Source organism: Oncorhynchus tshawytscha, linkage group LG25 (assembly GCF_018296145.1).
Source record: "Oncorhynchus tshawytscha isolate Ot180627B linkage group LG25, Otsh_v2.0, whole genome shotgun sequence".
In the NCBI taxonomy this organism is placed as follows: Eukaryota; Metazoa; Chordata; class Actinopteri; order Salmoniformes; family Salmonidae; genus Oncorhynchus; species Oncorhynchus tshawytscha.
This window is the reverse complement of record NC_056453.1, coordinates 191094-213501: the sequence shown is the minus strand read 5'-3', so window position 1 is coordinate 213501 and position 22408 is coordinate 191094. Positions and strand designations below refer to the sequence as shown.

The following is a 22408-nucleotide window of genomic DNA, read 5'->3' as shown; positions in this document are numbered from 1 at the left end:
CAGAAACAAGCATCTTTCTGGTAAGAAGAGGGGCGGGGGGGTATGCCTTATGATTAACGAGATGTGGTGTGATCATAACAACATACAGGAACTCAAGTCCTTCTGTTCACCTGATTTAGAATTCCTCACAATCAAATGTCGACCGCATTATCTACCAAGAGAATTCTCTTCGATTATAATCACAGCTGTATATATTCCCCCCCCAAGCAGACACATCGATGGCCCTGAACAAACTTGATTTGACGATGTAAACTGGAAACCACATCCTGAGGCTGCAGTCATTGTAGCTGGGGATTTTAATCTGAAAAAGAGACTCCCTAAATTCTATCAGCATATCGATTGTGCTACCAGGGCTGGTGTAACCCTGGATCATTGTTATTCTAACTTCCGTGACGCATAAGGCCCTCCCTCGCCCTCCTTTTGGAAAAGCTGACCACGACTCCATTTTGTTGCTCCCAGCCTATAAACAACAACATTGACGAATACGCTGATTCGGTGAGCGAGTTTATTAGCAAGTGCATCGGCGATGTCGTACCCACAGCAACTATTAAAACATTCCCAAACCAGAAACCGTGGATTGATGGCAGCATTCGCGCAAAACTGAAAGCGCGAACCACTGCTTTTAACCAGGACAAGGTGACCGGAAACTTGACCAAATACAAACAGTGTAGCTATTCTGTAGGCCGTATCGCCTACAGAATAGCAGTGTAGCCTCACTGTAGGCCGTCTCGCCATTGTTGGTAATCAAGCCTACCACTGTAGTGTCGCCTGCAAACTTGATGATTTAGTCGGAGGGGTGCATAGCAACGGAGTCGTGGGTGAACAGGGAGTACAGGAGAGGGCTGAGAATGCACCCTTGTGGGGCCCCAGTGTTGAGGATTAGTGGGGTGGAGATGTTGTTTTCTACCTTCACCCAGTTGCACAGGGTGGGCTCAACACCCAGGGACTCAAGCTTGATGAGTTTGGAGGGTACTATGGTGTTGAATGCTGAGCTATATTCAATGAACACCATTCTGACTTAGGTATTCCTCTTGTCCAGATGAGATGATGCAATTGCCATCACACTGCCATATCTGTGAACATACTGGGGAGGTAAGCAAATTTGAGTGGGTCTTGGGTGACTGGGTAGGGTGGAGGTGATATGATCCTTGACTAGTCTCTCAAAGCACTTCATGATGACCGAAGCGAGTGTCAGTTACCTTGGCTTTCTTGGGAACAGGAACAATGGGGGCCATCTTGAAACATGTGGGGACAGCAGACTTGGATAAGAATTGAATATGCCTGTAAACACACCAGGCAGCTGGTCTGCACATGTTCTGAGGACACGGCTAGGGATGACATCTGGGCCAGCAGCCTTGCGAGTGATAGCACATTTAAATGTTTTCCTCAGGTTGGCTGCGGTGAAGGAGAGCCCACCGGCTTTGGTAGCTGTCCGTGTCCGTAGCGCTGTATTGTCCTCAAAGCGAGCAAGTTGTTTAATTTGTCTGGGAGCAAGACGTCAATGTCCGCGACGGGACTGGTTTCTTTTTATAATCCGAGATTGTCTGTAAACCCGGCCACATACGTCTCGTGTTTGAGCTGTTGAATTGCGACTACTTTCCCTATACTGACGCTTTGCTTGTTTGATTGCTTTGTGGAGGGAATAGCTGCACTGTTTGTATTCGGCCATGTATCCAGTCTCCTTGCCATGATTAAAAGCGGTGGTTCGCACTTTTAGTTTTGCGCGAATGCTGCCAACACGGCTGTGTCTAATCGAAGAGAGTTCTCTTGGAAGATAATGCAGTTGGTATTTGATAGTAAGCAATTCTAGGTCAGGTGAACAAAAGGACTTGAGTTCCTTTATGATGTTGTGATTACACCACGAAATTAAAAATTTGATTAATATTCACTTTGTAGACTCTACATTTCTTATGGGCAGGTGGGACGGTAGCGTCCCACCTGGCCAACATCCTGTGAAATTGCAGAGCGCGGAATTCAAACTACAGTATTATAAATATTTAACTTTCATAAAATCACAAGTGTAATACAACAAAATAAAGCTAACTTCTTGTTAATCCAGCCGCTGTGTCAGATTTCAAAAAGGCTTTACGGCAAAAGCACGCCATGCAATTATCTGAGGACAGCGCCCCGCATACAAACACATGAAAAACATATTTCAACCAGGGAGGTGCGACAAGAAAGTCAGAAATAGCGATATAAAAAATGCCTTACCTTTGTTGATAGTCTTCTGTTGGCACTCCAAAAGTTCCCAGTTACATCACAAATGGTCCTTTTGTTCGATAATGTCCTTCTTTATATCCATAGAAACTCTGTTTAGCTGGCGCGCTTCAGTCAATAATCCACCCAGTTTCCCTCCATCAAAATGCATACAAAATGAATCCCAAACGTTTCTAATAAAGTTTTCCAAACAAGTCAAACAACGTTTATAATCAAACCTTAGGTAAATCAAATCAAATCAAATTTTATTTGTCACATACACATGGTTAGCAGATGTTAATGCGAGTGTAGCGAAATGCTTGTGCTTCTAGTTCCGACAATGCAGTAATAACGAGCAAGTAATCTAACTAACAATTCCAAAAAAAACTGTCATACACAGTGTAAGGGGATAAAGAATATGTACATAAGGATATATGAATGAGTGATGGTACAGAGCAGCATAGGCAAGATACAGTAGATGATATCGAGTACAGTATATACATATGAGATGAGTATGTAAACAAAGTGGCATAGTTAAAGTGGCTAGTGATACATGTATTACATAAGGATGCAGTCGATGATATAGAGTACACTATCAACGTATGCATATGAGATGAACAATGTAGGGTAAGTAACATTATATAAGGTAGCATTGTTTAAAGTGGCTAGTGATATATTTACATCATTTCCCATCAATTCCCATGATTAAAGTGGCTGGAGTAGAGTCAGTGTCATTGACAGTGTGTTGGCAGTAGCCACTCAATGTTAGTGGTGGCTGTTTAACAGTCTGATGGCCTTGAGATAGAAGCTGTTTTTCAGTCTCTCGGTCCCAGCTTTGATGCACCTGTACTGACCTCGCCTTCTGGATGGCAGCGGGGTGAACAGGCAGTGGCTCGGGTGGTTGATGTCCTTGATGATCTTTATGGCCTTCCTGTAGCATCGGGTGGTGTAGGTGTCCTGGAGGGCAGGTAGTTTGCCCCCGGTGATGCGTTGTGCAGACCTCACTACCCTCTGGAGAGCCTTACGGTTGAGGGCGGTGCAGTTGCCATACCAGGCGGTGATACAGCCCGCCAGGATGCTCTCGATTGTGCATCTGTAGAAGTTTGTGAGTGCTTTTGGTGACAAGCCAAATTTCTTCAGCCTCCTGAGGTTGAAGAGGCGCTGCTGCGCCTTCCTCACGATGCTGTCTGTGTGAGTGGACCAATTCAGTTTGTCTGTGATGTGTATGCCGAGGAACTTAAAACTTGCTACCCTCTCCACTACTGTTCCATCGATGTGGATGGGGGGGTGTTCCCTCTGCTGTTTCCTGAAGTCCACAATCATCTTCTTAGTTTTGTTGACGTTGAGTGTGAGGTTATTTTCCTGACACCACAATAGGTACTCTATTACTTAAATAAACGATCAAATTTAAGACTGAGAATCGTTGTCTTTACCGGAGAAAAATACCAAAGAACGCGCTCTCTTCCACGCGCTTGGAAACACTACAGCCAAAATGGGAGCCACTTTGAAAAACTTCAATTTCTGGCTCATTTGTTCAAAAACCAGCCTGAAACTGTTTCTAAAGACATCTACTGGAAGCCCTAGGAACTGCAATCTGGGAGGGGGGTTTGTCCTCAGGGTTTCGCCTGCCATATCAGTTCTGTTATACTCAGACAATTTTAACAGTTTTACAAACTTTTGTGTTTTATATGCATATCCTAGCTTCTGGGCCTGAGTAACAGGCAATTTACTTTGGGCATACTTTTCATCCAGACGTCAAAATACTGCCCCCTACTCAGGAGAGGTTAAGAACATGACAATATTAGAGTAAGTGAGCACAACAGTCAGAATGCATTCCATCACAGCGTTGCCCCTGTCTATAGTTTACTTACGTTCAAAGAGGTACAGTTAAAGGCAAAATTCCACCCCAAAAATATATATTTTATTCATTAATTTCATTAGTCCATGGTTGAAATAGCCCCAAAATGTTTTACATGTCAGTTTAAGATGTATTACTCTCAAAATACAGAAATGGAGCCAGGTATGATGAATAATGAATCATATGATCCAAAAATGTATCATACTGGCTGTATTTCTGGGCATGATTTGAAAGCTTGCTTTATTGCCAACATGAGTTAAGCCATACAATATCATCTTAGTATTAGACATTCACAAAAACGGATCATATTTTGTTGCATTTAGAAAGGAGTAACGAGTGCATTCAGGTGCGTGTGTCTCTGTGAATTTTCTTCACAATCAACAAACAGGCTCATTCTGTTCAGAACAACCCAAGGTATGATGCCATGTCATCTTGTAACTGTACATCAACATAGTGATCATAAACGTAGACACTGTATATTACATGAGTTTGATTTGGAAATGTGCAGTGCAATATCTCATCTTTCAAAATACATAATTTAAAATGACTATGTTGTTTCCCTCACTCGAACAGCAAAACATTTGCTAAAGTTCCCCAATTACCGGGGAGGATGGGGGCAACTTCTTAAGTTCAGAAAGGCCATCAGTCAAAACCCATACAGCGCTGTAAAGCGCAGAGCCAGAGTTCTGACGTCATGTATAGCATATTACTGTACAGCCACTACGTTCAAATATAGGCACTTATTATTGCCCAAATCCGCCATTTTCAATCCTTAGAGTATTCAGACCCCTTGACTTTTTCCAAATTTTGTTACATTAAAGCCTTATTCTAACACCCCATAAACAGTTTTTTAGAAATCTGTGCAAATGTATAAATAATAAACTTAAATACCTTATTTTCATAAGTATTCAGACCCTTTGCTATGAGACTCGAAATTGAGCTCAGGTGGATTATTTTTTCCATTGCTCATCCTTGATGTTTCTGCAACTTGATTGGAGTCCACCAGTGGTAAATTCCATTGATTTGACATGATTTGGAAAGGCACACACCTGTCTATATAAGGTCCCACAGTTGACAATGCATGTCTTAGCAAAAGCCAAGCCATGAGGTCGAAGGAATAGATCTGGGGAAGGGTACCAAAACATTTCTGCAGTATTGAAGGTCCCCAATAACGCAGTGGCCTCCATAATTCTTAAATGGACGAAGTTTGGAACCACCAAGACTCTTCTTAGAGCTCGCTGCCTGGCCAAACTGAGCAATCGGGGGAGAAGGGCCTTTGTCAAGGAGGTGATCAAGAACCTGATGGTCACTCTGACAGAGATCCAGAATTCCTCTTTGGAGATGGGAGAACCTTCCAGAAGGACAACCATCTCACTCCATCAATCAGGCATTTATAGTAGAGTGGCCAGACAGAAGCCACCCCTCAGTAAAAGGCACGTCAGCCTGATTGGAGTTTGCCAAAAGGCACCTAAAGGACTCTGACCATGAGAAACAATCTTCTCTGGTCTGATGAATCCAAGATTGAAGTCTTTGGCCTGAATGCCAAGCGTCACGTCTGGAGGAAACCTGGCACCACCCCTACGGTGAAGCATGCTGCTGGTAGCATTATGTTGTGGGGATGTTTTTCAGCATCAGGGACTGGGAGACTAGTCAGGATTGAGGGAAAGAATAACGGAGCAAAGTACAGAGATCCTTTTTTAAATTCATTTGTTTAACCATCTTTTAAATGCAAGAGAGGCCCAGGCACAATTTAAATGTTGGACACTAGATGGCAGCAGTGTATGTGCAAAGTTTTAGACTGGTCCAATGAACCATTGCATATCTGTTCAAAATGTTGTATCAAGACTGCCCAAATGTGCCTAATTGGTTTATTAATACATTTTCAAATTTGTAATTGTGCCCTCTCCTCAAACAATAGCATGGTATTATTTCAGTGTAATAGCTACTGTAAATTGGACAGTGCAGTTAGATTAACAATAATTTAAGCTTTCTACCCATATCAGATATGTCTACGTCCTGGGATTTTTTTGTTACTTACAAACTCATGCTAAGTACTGTCTTAGCGTGACAATCATTAAATGTGAAGCATGTTATTATTATCAAATCAATTCTCTATGGAAATATTCCTTACGTGATTAAGCTATTTATGTAAATTATAATTAACTGGGAAGTCAGGGCACCACGGGAAAATGTTTTTAAAGAGTCTATTTCCCAAATTAACTCTTCAGATATTTTCATACCTTATCGATTACAGATTTATATTAATATATTATTACCGCATCAGTCTCATTCCTGATCGTCGCAAACCCTTGGATATCTGCACGAACCCTAGCATAAATTATGAATCAGCAATATACAAATTGGCTTAATTATTTATTTACTAACTAACTAATCAATTGCGTAAACAAATCAAATTTATTTATATAGCCCTTCGTACATCAGCTGATATCTCAAAGTGCTGTACAGAAACCCAGCCTAAAACCCCAAACACCAAGCAATGCAGGTGTAGAAGCACGGTGGCTAGGAAAAACTCCCTAGAAAGGCCAAAACCTTGGAAGAAACCTAGAGAGGAACCAGGCTATGTGGGGTGGCCAGTCCTCTTCTGGCTGTGCCGGGTGGAGATTATAACGGAACATGGCCAAGATGTTCAAATGTTCATAAATGACCAGCATGGTCGTATAATAATAAGGCAGAACAGTTGAAACTGGAGCAGCAGCACGGTCAGATGGACTGGGGACAGCAAGGAGTCATCATGTCAGATAGTCCTGGGGCATGGTCCTAGGGCTGGTCCTCCGAGAGAGAGAAAAAAAAGAGAGAATTAGAGAGAGCATATGTGGGGTGGCCAGTCCTCTTCTGGCTGTGCCGGGTGGAGATTATAACAGAACATGGCCAAGATGTTCAAATGTTCATAAATGATCAGCATGTTCGAATAATAAGAAGGCAGAACAGTTGAAACTGGAGCAGCAGCACGGCCAGGTGGACTGGGGACAGCAAGGAGTCATCATGTCAGGTAATCCTGGGGCATGGTCCTAGGGCTCAGGTCCTCCAAGAGAGAGAAGGAGAGAATTAGAGAACGCACACTTAGATTCACACAGGACACCGAATAGGACAGGAGAAGTACTCCAGATATAACAAACTGACCCTAGCCCCCCGACACAAACTACTGCAGCATAAATACTGGAGGCTGAGACAGGAGGGGTCAGGAGACACTGTGGACTCATCCGAGGACACCCCCGGACAGGGCCAAACAGGAAGGATATAACCCCACCCACTTTGCCAAAGCACAGCCCCCACACAACTAGAGGGATATCTTCAACCACCAACTTACCATCCTGAGACATGGCCGAGTATAGCCCACAAAGATCTCCGCCATGGCACAACCCAAGGGGGGCCGCCAACCCAGACAGGATGACCACATCAGTGAATCAACCCACTCAGGTGACGCACCCCTTCCAGGGATGGCATGAGAGAGCCCCAGTAAGCCAGTGACTCAGCCCCTGTAATAGGGTTAGAGGCAGAGAATCCCAGTGGAAAGAGGGGAACCGGCCAGGCAGAGACAGCAAGGGCGGTTCGTTGCTCCAGAGCCTTTCTGTTCACCTTCCCACTCCTGGGCCAGACTACACTCAATCATATGACCCACTGAAGAGATGAGTCTTCAGTAAAGACTTAAAGGTTGAGACCGAGTTTGCGTCTCTGACATGGGTAGGCAGACCGTTCCATAAAAATGGAGCTCTATAGGAGAAAGCCCTGCCTCCAGCTGTTTGCTTAGAAATTCTAGGGACAATTAGGAGGCCTGTGTCTTGTGACCGTAGCGTACGTGTAGGTATGTACGGCAGGACCAAATCAGAGAGATGGGTAGGAGCAAGCCCATGTAATGCTTTGTAGGTTAGCAGTAAAACCTTGAAATCAGCCCTTGCTTTGACAGGAAGCCAGTGTAGAGAGGCTAGCACTGGAGTAATATGATCACATTTTTTGGTTCAAGTCAGGATTCTAGCAGCCGTATTTAGCACCAACTGAAGTTTATTTAGTGCTTTATCCGGGTAGCCGGAAAGTAGATCATTGCAGTAGTCTAACCTAGAAGTGACAAAAGCATGGATTAATTTTTCTGCATCATTTTTGGACAGAAAGTTTCTGATTTTTGCAATGTTACATAGATGGAAAAAAGCTGTCCTTGAAATGGTCTTGATATGTTCTTCAAAAGAGAGATCAGGGTCCAGAGTAACGCCGAGGTCCTTCACAGTTTTATTTGAGACGACTGTACAACCATTAAGATTAATTGTCAGATTCAACAGAAGATCTCTTTGTTTCTTGGGACCTAGAACAAGCATCTCTGTTTTGTCCGAGTTTAAAAGTAGAAAGTTTGCAGCCATCCACTTCCTTATGTCTGAAACACATGCTTCTAGCAAGGGCAATTTTGGGGCTTCACCATGTTTCATTGAAATGTACAGCTGTGTGTCATCCGCATAGCAGTGAAAGTTAACATTATGTTTTCGAATAACATCCCCAAGAGCTAAAATATATAGTGAAAACAATAGTGGTCCTAAAACGGAACCTTGAGGAACACGTTGATTTGTCAGAGGACAAACCATTCAGAGACAAACTGATATCTTTCCGACAGATAAGATCTAAACCAGTCCAGAACTTGTCGGTGTAGACCAATTTGGGTTTCCCATCTCTCCAAAAGAATGTGGTGATCGATGGTATCAAAAGCAGCACTAAGGTCTAGGAGCACGAGGACAGATGCAGAGCCTCGGTCCGATGCCATTAAAATGTCATTTACCACCTTCACAAGTGCCGCCTCAGTGCTATGATGGGGTCTAAAACCAGACTGAAGCATTTCGTATACATTGTTTGTCTTCAGGAAGGCAGTAAGTTGCTGCGCAACAGCCTTTTCTAAAATTTTTGAGAGGAATGGAAGATTTGATATAGGCCAATAGTTTTTTATATTTTCTGGGTCAAGGTTTGACTTTTTCAAGAGAGGCTTTATTACTGCCACTTTTAGTGAGTTTGGTACACATCCGGTGGATAGAGAGCCGTTTATTATGTTCAACATAGGAGGGCCAAGCACAGGAAGCAGCTCTTTCAGTAGTTTAGTTGGGATAGGGTCCAGTATGCAGCTTGAAGGTTTAGAGGCCATGATTATTTTCATCATTGTGTCAAGAGATATAGTACTAAAACACTTGAGCGTCTCTCTTGATCCTAGGTCCTGGCAGAGTTGTGCAGACTCAGGACAACTGAGCTTCGAAGGAATACGCAGATTTAAAGAGGAGTCCGTAATTTGCTTTCTAATAATCATAATCTTTTCCTCAAAGAAGTTCCTGAATTTATCACTGCTAAAGTGAAAGTCATCCTCTCTTGGGGAATGCTGCTTTTTAGTTAGCTTTGTGACAGTATCAAAAAGGAATTTCGGATTGTTCTTATTTTCCTCAATTAAGTTTGAAAGATAGGATGATCGAGCAGCAGTAAGGGCTCTTCGGTACTGTCTTTCCAAGCTAGTCGGAAGACTTCCAGTTTGGTGTGGCGCCATTTCCGTTCCAATTTTCTGGAAGCTTGCTTCAGAGCTCGGTTATTTTCTGTGTACCAGGGAGCTAGTTTCTTATGAGAAATGTTTTTAGTTTTTAGGGGTGCAACTGCATCTAGGGTATTGCGCAAGGTTAAATTGAGTTCCTCAGTTAGGTGGTTAACTGATTTTTGGCCTCTGGCGTCCTTGGGTAGACAGAGGGAATCTGGAAGGACATCAAGGAATCTTTGTGTTGTCTGTGAATTTATAGCATGACTTTTGATGTTCCTTGGTTGGGGTCTGAGCAGATTATTTGTTGCAATTGCAAACGTAATAAAATGGTGGTCCGATAGTCCAGGATTATGAGGAAAAACATTAAGATCCACAACATTTATTCCATGGGACAAAACTAGGTCCAGCGTATGACTGTGACAGTGAGTGGGTCCAGAGACATGTTGGACAAAACCCACTGAGTCGATGATGGCTCCGAAAGCCTTTTGGAGTGGGTCTGTGGACTTTTCCATGTGAATATTAAAGTCACCAAAAATTAGAATATTATCTGCTATGACTACAAGGTCCGATAGGAATTCAGGGAACTCAGTGAGGAACGCTGTATATGGCCCAGGAGGCCTGTAAACAGTAGCTATAAAAAGTGATTGAGTAGGCTGCATAGATTTCATGACTAGAAGCTCAAAAGATGAAAACGTCAGTTTTTTTTTTTGTAAATTGAAATTTGCTATCGTAAATGTTATCAACACCTCCGCCTTTGCGGGATGCACGGGGATATGGTCACTAGTGTAGCCAGGAGGTGAGGCCTCATTTAACACAGTAAATTCATCAGGCTTAAGCCATGTTTCAGTCAGGCCAATCACATCAAGATTATGATCAGTGATTAGTTCATTGACTATAATTGCCTTTTGAAGTAAGGGATCTAACATTAAGTAGCCCTATTTTGAGATGTGAGGTATCATGATCTCTTTCAATACTGACAGGAATGGAGGTGGTCTTTATCCCAGTGAGATTGCTAAGGCGAACACCGCCATGTTTAGTTTTGCCCAACCCAGGTCGAGGCACAGACACGGTCTCAATGGTGATAGCTGAGCTGACTACACTGACTATGCTAGTGGCAGACTCCGCTATGCTGGCAGGCTGGCTAACAGCCTGCTGCCTGGCCTGCACCCTATTTCATTGTGGAGCTAGAGGAGTTAGAGCCCTGTCTATGTTGGTAGATAAGATGAGAGCACCCCTCCAGCTAGGATGGAGTCCGTCACTCCTCAGCAGGTCAGGCTTGGTCCTGTTTGTGGGTGAGTCCCAGAAAGAGGGCCAATTATCTACAAATTCTATCTTTTGGGAGGGGCAGAAAACAGTTTTCAACCAGCGATTGAGTTGAGAGACTCTGCTGTAGAGCTCATCACTCCCCCTAACTGGGAGGGGGCCAGAGACAATTACTCGATGCCGACACATATTTCTAGCTGATTTACACGCAGAAGCTATGTTGCTATGTTGTAACACACAGTAGATCATACATTGGCTCCGAACATGACACAAAGAAAATATCCCTAGTGGACGAAACCGATATGACTGTTTGGTAGACAAAGGAAATGGGTGGGGACAGCTCAAGAGCAGCAAACTGAGTGGACACACTTAATACAGTTGATACCTACAGTCATGGAAATGCTAATACTTTGAACATGAACAACTGCTCATTCTAAAATAAATGACAATTTACATGTTTACGAGTGTATGCCATGGTTTTCCCTCTCGGCTATCGCCGGTCCTTCTGCTGGATAGTCAGTCAACAGAAAGTCTGGTTTGTCCACCAGAGATCAGTCTTCCATAGTAGCTTGTTATAATGGATATGTCAGGGTACCATTCGGAAATGTTCTTGAGAATGGATCTTTCAGAGTACCATTGTTCTTAGATCGGCCGCGTTTACCAGACTAAAGCATTTAAACGGCTGCAGTCTGAATAATTGGTCTTTAGTTTGTAGATTTCTTATCCATTTCAACAGTGGGATCCTCTCCCTGCGTTATCTTAACTAATTAAAATTGTCACGAGTCCTTTTTATTAACTCTGTGGAAAGGGGTGTTCCATGATGTTTGGGTATAATGTATGTGCTCACAAAGTTTACTGGATAAACTTTACGTAAAAAAAAAACATTTTGTCATTTAGAAACTAAAGTCACATTTAAGAACAAATTAATTTACAATGACGTCCTACCCCGGCCAAACCCTAGCCCAGACAAATCTGGCTAATTGTGCCCTATTGGACTCCAAATCACAGCCAATTTTGATACAGCCTGGAATTGAACCAGGGTCTGTAGTAACACCTCTAGCACTGAGATGCAGTGCCTTAGACCGCTGCGCCACTCGGGAGCCCTCAGAGGTTGGTAGCCCTGTAAGCCTCCCGTACTAAGCAACACTAACTGTTGAACAAGGAACAGCTCAATTTTGTTTGGAAAGTTTGTTTGAGAGTGATTTGTAAAGTTCTTGCTAGCTACCTAGCTTCTTAGTTTGGATCCCGCGACGCAGTTGGCATCAGTTGCTGGGACTGCTTTTTAGCGCTGGGCGATATGACGATATATATTGTGTGATGATGGAGCATAATATATCTATAATTTATTTTGTTGTCGCATATCACACTCTTTACGGCAATATTTTTAGTCAATTGGACGACGCTTTGCGTTCGTGTGGAAGGAAATTTGCAGCACAAACAAACATGGAGGAGAGTGAATGTGACAGAGCACAGAGACACGGATCTCTTACCTAAAAGAGGGGCTACTTCGGTCGCATGGAAGTGGTTCTGGTATGGAAGTCTGACACAAACCGTCCTCTGCAAAATATGCCACAAGCCGGTCCACACAACAGACTCAAACACCACTAACCTCTTTTACCACCTACGCAAGAATCATGTGGAACAGTATGGAGAGAGTCTACAGATGAGACCCAAAAAAGTACAGTCAAGGGCTCAAAACATACCCCCGACTCAGAACGTTGCAAGAGGCTTTTGCCCGTGGCAAACCATATGGCAAAGAATCACGAAGATGGAAGGAGATAACAGCTGCCGTTACAACGTATATCTGCAAAGACACGGCCCCAATTCACACTGTCGAGAAACGGGGGTTTTGTGAGTTGGTGCTAACACTCAACCCAAGGTACCAAACGCAAATTGTATAGTTATCGGGATATGAAATGACCTATATCGGGATATGAGATTTTGGCCATATCGCACAGCCCAACTGCTTGTCTCTCCAGTGATCCTGCCGACCGATCAATCAATAAAATGTATTTCCAAAGCCCTTCTGACATCAGCTGATGTCACAAAGTGCTGTACAGAAACCCAGTTTAAACCCCTAAACAGCAAGCAATGCAGGTGTAGAAACACAGTGACTAGGACAAACTCCCTAGAAAGGCCGAAACCTAGGAAGAAACGTAGAGATGAACCAGGCTATGAGGGGTGAACAGGTCAGGGTTCCATAGCTGCAGGCAGAACAGTTGAAACTGGAGCAGCAGCATGACCAGGTGGACTGGGGACAGCAAGGAGTCATCAGGCCAGGTAGTCCTGAGGCATGGTCCTAGGGCTTAGGTCCTCAGAGAAAGAGAGAGTGAATTAGAGAGCATACTTAAATTCACACAGGACACCGTATAAGACAGGATAAATACTCCAGATATAACAGACTGACCCTAGCCCCCCATCACAGCCTCCAGTATTTATGCTGCAATAGTTTGAGACGAGGGGTCGGAGACACTGTGGCCCAGTCTGAGGATACCCCCAGACAGGGCCAAACAGGCAGGATATACCCCCACACACTTTGCCAAAGCACAGCCCCCACACCACTAGAAGGATATCTTCAACCACCAACTTACCTGAGACGAGGCCGAATATAGCCCACGAAGATCTCCCCCACGGCGCCAACCCAGACAGGAAGACCTCGTCAGTGACTCAATCTATTCAAGTGACGTACCTAGGGATGGCATGGAAGAGCACAAGTAAGCCAGTCACTCAGCCCCCGTAATAGGGTTTAAGGCTGAGAATTCCAGTGGGGGGGGGGGGGGACTGGCCAGGCAGAGACAGCAAGGGCGGTTTGAGGCTCCAGTAACTTTCCGTTCACCTCCACACTCCTGGGCCAGACTACACTCAATCATAGGACCTACTGAGGAAATTAGTCTTAAATAAAGACTTAAAGGTTGAGACCGAGTCTGCGTCTCTCACATGGATAGGCACACCATTCCATAAAATGGAGCTCTATAGGATAAAGCCCTGCCTCCAGCTGTTTGCTTAGAAATTCTAGGGACAATAAAGAGGCCTGCATCTTGTGACCGTAGCGTATGTACGGGAGGACCAAATCTGAAAGATCTGTAGGAACAAGCCCATGTAATGCTTTGTAGATTAGAAGTAAAACCTTTAAATCAGCCCTAGCCTCAACAGGAAGCCAGTGTAGAGAGGCTAGCACTGGCGTAATATGATCATTTTTTGGGGTTCTAGTCAAGATTTCAGCAGCCGTGTTTAGCACGAACTGGAGTTTATTTATTGCTTTATCCTGGTAGCCGGAAAGCAGAGCATTGCAGTAGTCTAATCTAGAAGTGACAAAAGCATGGGTACTTTTTTCTGCATAATCTTTGGACAGAAAGTTCCAGATTTTTCTGAGATTAATTTCTTAGGCACTTCCTGGTTGGATCTTCCTCAGGTTTTCGCCTGCAATATCAGTTCTGTTATACTCACAGACAATATTTAGACCGTTTTGGAAACTTGTGTTTTCTATCCTAATCTGACAATTATATGGATATTCTGAGCCTGAGAAATAGGCAGTTTCATTTGGTTACGTTTTTCATCCAAACATCAAAATACTGCCCCCTACACTCAACAGGTTAGAGTTTCAGTCTGATTTGGAATGGGTGGCCAGTAATAAACTGGTCCTGAACATCTCTAAAAGTAAGCTTTGTATTTGGTACAAATCATTCCTTAAGTTCTAGACCTCAGCTGAATATGGTAATGAATGGTGTGGCTGTTGAACAAGTTGAGTAGACTAAATTACTTGGCATTACCTTTTAGATTGTAAACTTTCATGGTCAAAACATATAGATTCAATGGTTGTAAAGATGGGGAGAGGTTTAGCTGTAATAAAGACACCACACTCCAGAAAGCAGGTTTTGCAGGCTCTAGTTTTGTCTAATCTTGATTATTGTCCAGTCGTGTGGTCCTGTGCTGCAAGGAAAGACTTAGTTAAGCTGCAGCCGGCCCAGAACAGATCGGCACAATTTGCAATCAGAGGGCTGATATACATACTATGCATGCATAATACTATCCCCATGCATAATGGAGAAATACACTACATGGCCAAAAGTATGTGGGCACCTGCTCGTTGAACATCTCATTCCAAAATCCCCCCTTGCTGTTATCATAGCCTCTACTCTTCTGGGAAGGCTTTCCACTAGATGTTGGAGTATTGCTGCGGGGTCTTGCTTCCATTCAGCAACAACTGCGTTAGTGAGGTCGGCACTGATGTTGGGAGAATAAGGCCTGGCTTGCAGTCGGCGTTCTAGTTCATCCCAAAGGTGTTTGATGGGGTGGAGGTCAGGTCTCTTTGCAGGCCGGTCAAGTTCTTCCACACCAATCTCGACAAACCATTTATGTATGGACCTTGATTTGTGCAGGTAGTGTTCTCCTGGCATCTGCCAAACCCAGATTCTTCTGTCTGACTGCCAGATGGTGAAGTGTGATTCATCATTCCAGTGAACATGTTTCCGCTGCTCCAGAGTCCAATGGCGGCGAGCTTTACACCACTCCAGCTGACGCTTTGCATTGCGCATGGTGGTCTTTAGGTTTATGTGTGAATGCTCGGCCATAGAAACCACATTTCATGAATCTCCGGACGAACAGGTCTTGTGCTGACGTTTCTTCCAGAGGCAGTTTGATGCTTGGTAGTAAGTGATGCAACCGAGGACAGATGATTTTTACGCACTACGTGCTTCAGCACTCCGCTGTCCCTTTCTGTGCGCTTGTGTGGCCTACCACATCGCGGCTGAGCTGTTGTTGCACCACTTCACAATAACAGCACTTACAGTTGATCGGGGCAGCTCTATCAGGGCAGAAATTTGACAAACTAACTTGTTGGAAAGGTGGCATCCTGTGACTGTCATGTTGATAGTCACTGAGCTCTTCACTAAGGCCATTCTACTGCCAATGTTTGTGTATGGAGATTGCATGGCTGTGTGCTCGATTTTATACACCTGTCAGCAACGCGTGTGACTGAAATATCCTAATCCACAAATTTGAAGGGATGTCCACATACTTTTGGCCATTTAGTGTATGTGATCTATACAAATGCAAGCAAGGATTGAAATAATTGTTTTAGTCAAATATTAAATATGTTTTCAGTCTACACATTATTTGTGATTGTTCCCTCCCTCGGCTGAATCTGGTTGATGATCCCTGCCATAGAGGGTCTTGGGATTTAAGCATAAATACCACTTTATTTTCACCCACAAACCTGAATTCAATTTCTTGTTCAAATGTGTCGGGTGTCTAAAGTTCTGATTTGATTCATCACATAATTTCTCCTTTGACACCAATACCTGATTTGCAAGGTTAGTCAGAATTCCCAAGTTCTGATTGACTGACTGTTTAATCAAAAATGGATTCCGTGGTGAGAAATTGTCTTGTGCCGCTAGATAGCATATTTGTGACACTCTTCTCTTGTTCATAGGAGCCTCTATATTGAAGCATGGAAGAGGACCTGAAAACACTGGATGATCCTGCTGAAAGCCATGACGACATGGAGGCTGAGGAAGAAAAGGAATTGGCAAAGGACCACACCGGCCAGAAGTTTGATCAATTTCCTGGGTTGCCATATAGTGACCAATGTGACCCTGATGAAACATCTGTTGAAGAGTCAGGTAGTCGCAAGACAGCCAGAAAAGCATCTAAGTCACCATGTAAAATACAGCAAGGTGCAGTCTTCTCTGGGAAAATACTTAGCTTTGGGTGTTCAGAGTGTAAGGGTGATGCTACCTACAGCCCCAATGATCTCCTTAAACATTTTCAGGGAGCCCACAAGGGGACCCTGCCGACGTATCCGTGTGACTTGTGTGGCTTTGTTACAAATGAGTTCCCTGCACTTCAGCGCCATCGGATCGGGCACAGGAACACTTTAGTCACATGCGAAATCTGTAATGATGATGTACAGTACTCTCTCCTCCTGCTCACTAGACACTATATCATGTCTCACAGCCAAAATGGACACTTTCACTGCGAAAAATGTGAGTTTTCAACAGTTGACGCAGGGACATTTGTTCAGCACATCCATCATCACAATGAGAGCCGGCTCAAATGTGTGAAATGTCAACATGTGAGCTCTAGCCAAGGTGAGCACCAGAGGCACCTAAAACTCCACTCGGGTACCTTCCCCTTCACGTGTCAGGTCTGTGGATATGGGGCAGCACGGAGAGAATACCTCACAAAGCACATGGTAACTGTCCATGGTGAGGAAGCAGGCAAGAAAAATAAATGGAGAGCAATGGAGGACCGCAACAATACCCTGGCAAACTCCTCTTCAGGATTAAAACTCCTGCTGAAGAAAAGCCCAGCTGCAGGTGGTCAATCTAAGGAATCCCAGTGGATGTCCAAACTGAATTCTCTTCCTGGAGTAGGTTTACTTGACCAAAATGGAAGGTTGTTGAACCCAGAGAAAACATTGGAGGAAACCCAACAGTTCCTTGAAAGGGCTGTGGGTGTGAAACAGGACTGTAAGAAGCGGGTCAAAGGGACTCTTAAAAATGAGCAACAATTTGACTCCCAGGCTGTATCATCGATACCACCACCTAAGTCCCCGGAAAGTGATGACAGTTATGGGGCTGACACCCTAAACCCGAACTCCAATGGACTAACTGTTCTCATGGTCAAAAATAAAATCTCTATTCCACCTAACTGTACTACAAAAGTAATGGGGTTCAAAATGGTTGACGGCAAAAAGCATTTAGTTCTCAAAGTTATACCAACAGCAAAGCCTGAGTCCTCTGCAGAAAATAGAATGTTATGTAGAGCGCAAGAGAGAGGCTGCCCAATTATAGACGCTACCTCCGATGGAAATCAATGCTCAGATTCGGCTGAAAATTGGGAAAATTCAAGTACTAGCTTCCCTTACCTGACAGTTCTAAGCCCCTCAGGGACTGATCGAGATGCTGCAATTTCAGTTCAAGTGAAACCAGAGGAAGAGGACATTAGCATTGAGGAGATGTTGCCCATACTGGAGAAACTACCACAGAAAATAGCACAGAAAGCAAAACACACAGAGCAGCAGAGGAATGGTGAACAACATAAGTTTAAGGATGAACAGATTCCTTCCTTGGCAGTTTCTCCAATGACCAAAGAGTCAGATCACTCCACGATTCAGAACGGTAAACTGAATAACAATACATCATCAATTGCTAATCAGTCGAATGATTCTGAGTTGGGAGACAAAATGCCTGCTTATTCAAGCCCTAATGTGACTGCTGTGGAGGTCGTTCCAGCCAAAATGCTCACAGATAAGACCATGCCCTCTGAATCAGCTTATGAGACCATGCTTCCCGAACCAGTCTCTGAAGAAACTATCAGCATGCTTAGAGTTGGTGACCTGAATACAGCTACAGCTGATAAGATCAGTGACCCCATCACTGAAAATTCCCCTATGCCCAATGGAGAGACGTTAGCCTCCAATGACAAACCTAAGAAGACTGCCCCAGGACCCATGACTGGTGACATCCTACCTTCTGATGATACTGTTGAAAATAATCATTCGATTATCAAGGAGATGGTTCCTTCTGATTTTACTGCCAATAAGATTAATTCCTGTGTAGCGACTAAGACTAAAACTGAAACTTTATCTCCAGATCTGATGCCCCAACTGGAGTCACACCCAGCTGAATCAGACAACTCCAAAGAGACTGATGCTAATGCTGAATATCTTAATTCTCCCAACCAAGAGGTGTTCAGTTTTCATAATTACTCAAAGGAAACATCAAGCATGTCCTCCAACTCAACACAACCTTGTGAACATCCATCAGAGCTTTCGACAGAGGTTGAAAGTGTTTGGATGAAAGAGTCACCTGAATGGAGCTTGACATTGGCTGCATCTCCACAACCTCCAGATGAGGGGAATGGGGAAGTGGAGTCTGCAGAAGAGACTGAGACTGCAATGGAAAGAGTGTCAGATGGTGACATTGAGGTTGATGAGTGCATAGCTACTGTAGATCTGGCCACCCCAGTGGCAGCTGAGATAGATAATCATGGACACTCTGGGTCTAAACACCAAGTCCAAACTACAGTAAAAATGGAAGAGGAGAGTGTTCCTGTGTCAGAAAGGGCAACAGCGAGCATAAATAGTTTGGCCGTCTTGGGTCGCATACTGGAGGAGCATTCAGATGCTATCATTAACCACCAGCTTGAGAAAGATAGAATAGGCTGCTCAGCTGCTAGCCATGATTCTGTTAAGCCACCTAAGACTATGCTAAGGATCCTTAAAACTGCAGAGGGAAAGCAACAGATGTTCTTACAGACTGCAGAGAACCAGTTTGCTGTACCTGTGCAGCTCCAAGGCAACACAGGGTTCAAGCTGATAACCAAATGCTCTGCTCCTCAGATCAATGTGTCCTATGTTAAGCCAGGAATTGAAATACAGAATCACACCACAGGGTTGGCACTCACCCTCAATGGTGGAAGGTTCAGCATTCTAGGACATACTTTAGGTGCTAGTGAAAAAGGTGCAATGCCGTTATCTGCTATTCAGCCTGGAGCCAGTACTAGTGCAAGCCACTACCTAGTCAACAGCGCAGATTTTAAGGGAAATATGCTGTTGTCAGACACAGCACATAGTTCTCCTGGAGAAAATACCATAAAGTCACTGCAGACTTGTTACTTAGTACAGAGACCAGTCCCTGTAACCCAGCCCCCCCACAATGCAGGTAGCAAATTAGCAAGCTCAATGTCTCAATCTCCACTCTTGTCCCGTCCAGTTTTGGCAATGTCTGCGAACTCGGTGAACAAATTAACTGCATTGCACACTGGGCGACAAGCCTTCTTGGTTAGATATATCTCTCCAGCTAAGTCAGGGATGCTTCTGAATAGTCTTGATGGGAAGTCTGTGAACCAGAAAGGTCAACCTAATGAAAACCGAGGAAATAAAGTTGTTTATAAGATAGTCAGAACTGCCAATGGTAGCACATTTCTTGCTGGTGCTGCACACTCTGCCAACAAGCCCATTTATCTGGCCACAAATTCCACACAGATGCCCTGTTTTCTGATGTCATCAAATAATGTCTCTACTGGAGGGCAAAAACTGGTACCCATACAAAATACCTCCCACAAACCTGTCACAGCCTCCAAGCTCTCAAATCTTCTGTCCCCCCAATCCAACATGCAAGGTAGGGTCAGGCAGCAAGTGGGCATAGATAGTCTGAATAAATCGCCCCTTACCCCAAGGCCAAGTCGCCAGCTAAGTCAAAGGAAGAGACACAGGAAAGCGTTGTTTGATGAACTCCCAGAGCACTTGCCTAAAGTGAAGAGGCTCTCGAGCAAGGCAGTAACTGAGAAAGGGGCTCCCTCGCTCTGGGTGCCTGTACCCAAAGATGCAGAGAGGACTCTGAGACTGTACCCATTCAGTTCACTACAGGAGATAAAATGCCCCCGACGAAATCAGCCGGTAGTGGTTCTCAACCATCCCGATGCCGACATTCCTGAAGTGGCCAGTATCATGAGGTCTGCTAACAAGTACAAAGGTGCTGTTTCCAAGGTGGCACTGTCTCAAAAAACGGTTCAAGCTCTCTCTGAACTCGGCCCAACTGGACTTCTGGGGAAAAGCTCCAAGGTGAAATGTCCCTCATCACAAAGCTGTGGGTCGAGACTTCGGCCTTCAGAAAGCAGAGTCCGAGAGCGATTTCTGTTAAAACTGAAGTTTAAAAAGACTAGCAGGAAAAAGTACGAGGTGGTGAAGTCCTTATCTAGATGTGCAGAGAGGTCATCAATGTTTGCCTGTTGGTTTTGTGGTCGACTCTTCAACAACCAAGAGGAGTGGATAGGCCACGGCCAACGGCATCTCATGGAGGCAACCAGAGACTGGAATAAGCCATTTTAAAGCTGTCACACAGCCCCTGGATGGTCCAAAATACCATCCTATAGAGTGGCACAAATGGAGAGGTTAAAGTTGTATATTTTTCAAATGACTCATCAGTATACTTTATTCTTACAGCAGTTTCTATTCCCATAAATGCCCTAATAGCTATGTTTGAGTCACCGTTTTTGAGGCTGTTGATGTGTGGTACAACCTGAAACCTTTTGGTATGTATAGATATTCTAATACGATTATGTAAATATGACAAACTTGTTTGTACAGATGGAATTGAACTGTGAAAACTTGGCACACTGTAATGGAGTATATTTGAGGGAGCAATGTTGCAAGATTTTTTTTATTATTCAGAAATGTACCAAATTCCTCAGGTGATTTCATATTCTCTGATTCAACTCCTCTGCTTTGTAACATACAGTTGAAGTTGGAAGTTTAAATACACTTAGGTTGGAGTCATTAACTTGTTGTCATTAACTTGTTTTCAACCACTCCCCACATTTCTTGTAAACAAACTATAGTTTTGGCAAGTTGGTTAGGACATCAACTTTGTGCATGACACAAGTAATTTTTCCAACAATTGTTTACAGACAGATTATTTCATTTATAATTCACTGTATTAAAATTCCAGTAGGTCAGAAGTATACATACACTAAGCTGACTGTGCCTTTAAACAGCTTGGAAAGTGGCATAAAATTATGTCATGACTTTAGGAGCTTCTGATAGGCTAATTGACATCATTTGAGTCAATTGGAGGTGTACCTGTGGATGTATTTCAAGGCCTACCTTCAAATTCAGTGCCTCTTTGCTTGACATCATGGTAAAAACTAAATAAATCAGCCAAGACCTCAAAGTAATTGTAGACCTCCACAAGTCTGGTTCATCCTTGGGAGCAATGTCCAAATGCCTGACGGTACCACGTTCATCTGTACAAACAATAGTACGCAAGTACAAACACCATGAGACCACGCAACCGTCATACCGATCAGGAAGGAGACACGTTCTGTCTCCTACAGCTGAACATACTTTTATGTGTGCAAATCAAGTGCAAATCAAGCTCAGAACAACAGCAAAGGACCTTGTGAAGATGCTGGAGGAAACGGGTACAAAAGTATATGTTAACAGTAAAACAAGTCCTATACCGACAACCTGAAAGGCTGCTCAGCAAGGAAGAAGCCACTGCTCCGCCATAAAAAAAAAAACAGACTACGGTTTAACAGCGCATGGGGACAAAGATCGTACTTTTTGGAGAAATGTTCTCTGGTCTGATAAAACAAAAATATTTGGCCATAATGACCATCGTTATGTTTTTGATTAATAAGGGGGACGCTTGCAAGTCGAAGAACACCATCCCTACCGTGAAGCACGGGGGAGGCAGCATCATGTTGTGGGGGTTCTATGCTGCTGGAGGGACTGATGCACTTCCCAAAATGGATGGCATCATGAGGAGGGAAAATTATGTGGATATATTGAAGCAACAACTCAAGAGATCAGTCAGGAAGTTAAAGCTTGGGCGCAAATGGGTCTTCCAAAAGGACAATGACCCCAAGCATACTTCCAATGTTGTGGCAAAATGGCTTAAGGACATCAAAGTCGAGGTATTGGAGTGTCGATCACAAAGCCCTGACCTCAATCCTATAGAAAATTTGTGGGCAGAACTGAAAAGGCATGTGCGAGCAAGGAGGGGCCTACAAACCTCAGTTACACCAGGTCTGTAAGGAGGAATGGGCCAAAATTCACCCAACTTATTGTGGGA

At 43.8% G+C, this 22408-nt stretch overlaps 1 protein-coding gene across 1 annotated transcript in view; it reads left to right on the top strand.

Annotated features, from left to right (window-relative positions):
- LOC112224052 (zinc finger protein 518A-like) overlaps positions 1–21188 on the top strand; it is a 29033-nt gene extending 7845 nt beyond the window's left edge. Inside the window, exon 2 of the mRNA XM_024387336.2 lies at positions 16261–21188. Coding sequence (XP_024243104.1) covers positions 16279–20664 — 4386 coding nt within the window. The 5' untranslated portion in view covers positions 16261–16278 and the 3' untranslated portion in view covers positions 20665–21188. The remainder of the gene's footprint in view (positions 1–16260) is intronic.
- Positions 21189–22408: the final 1220 nt, after the last annotated feature.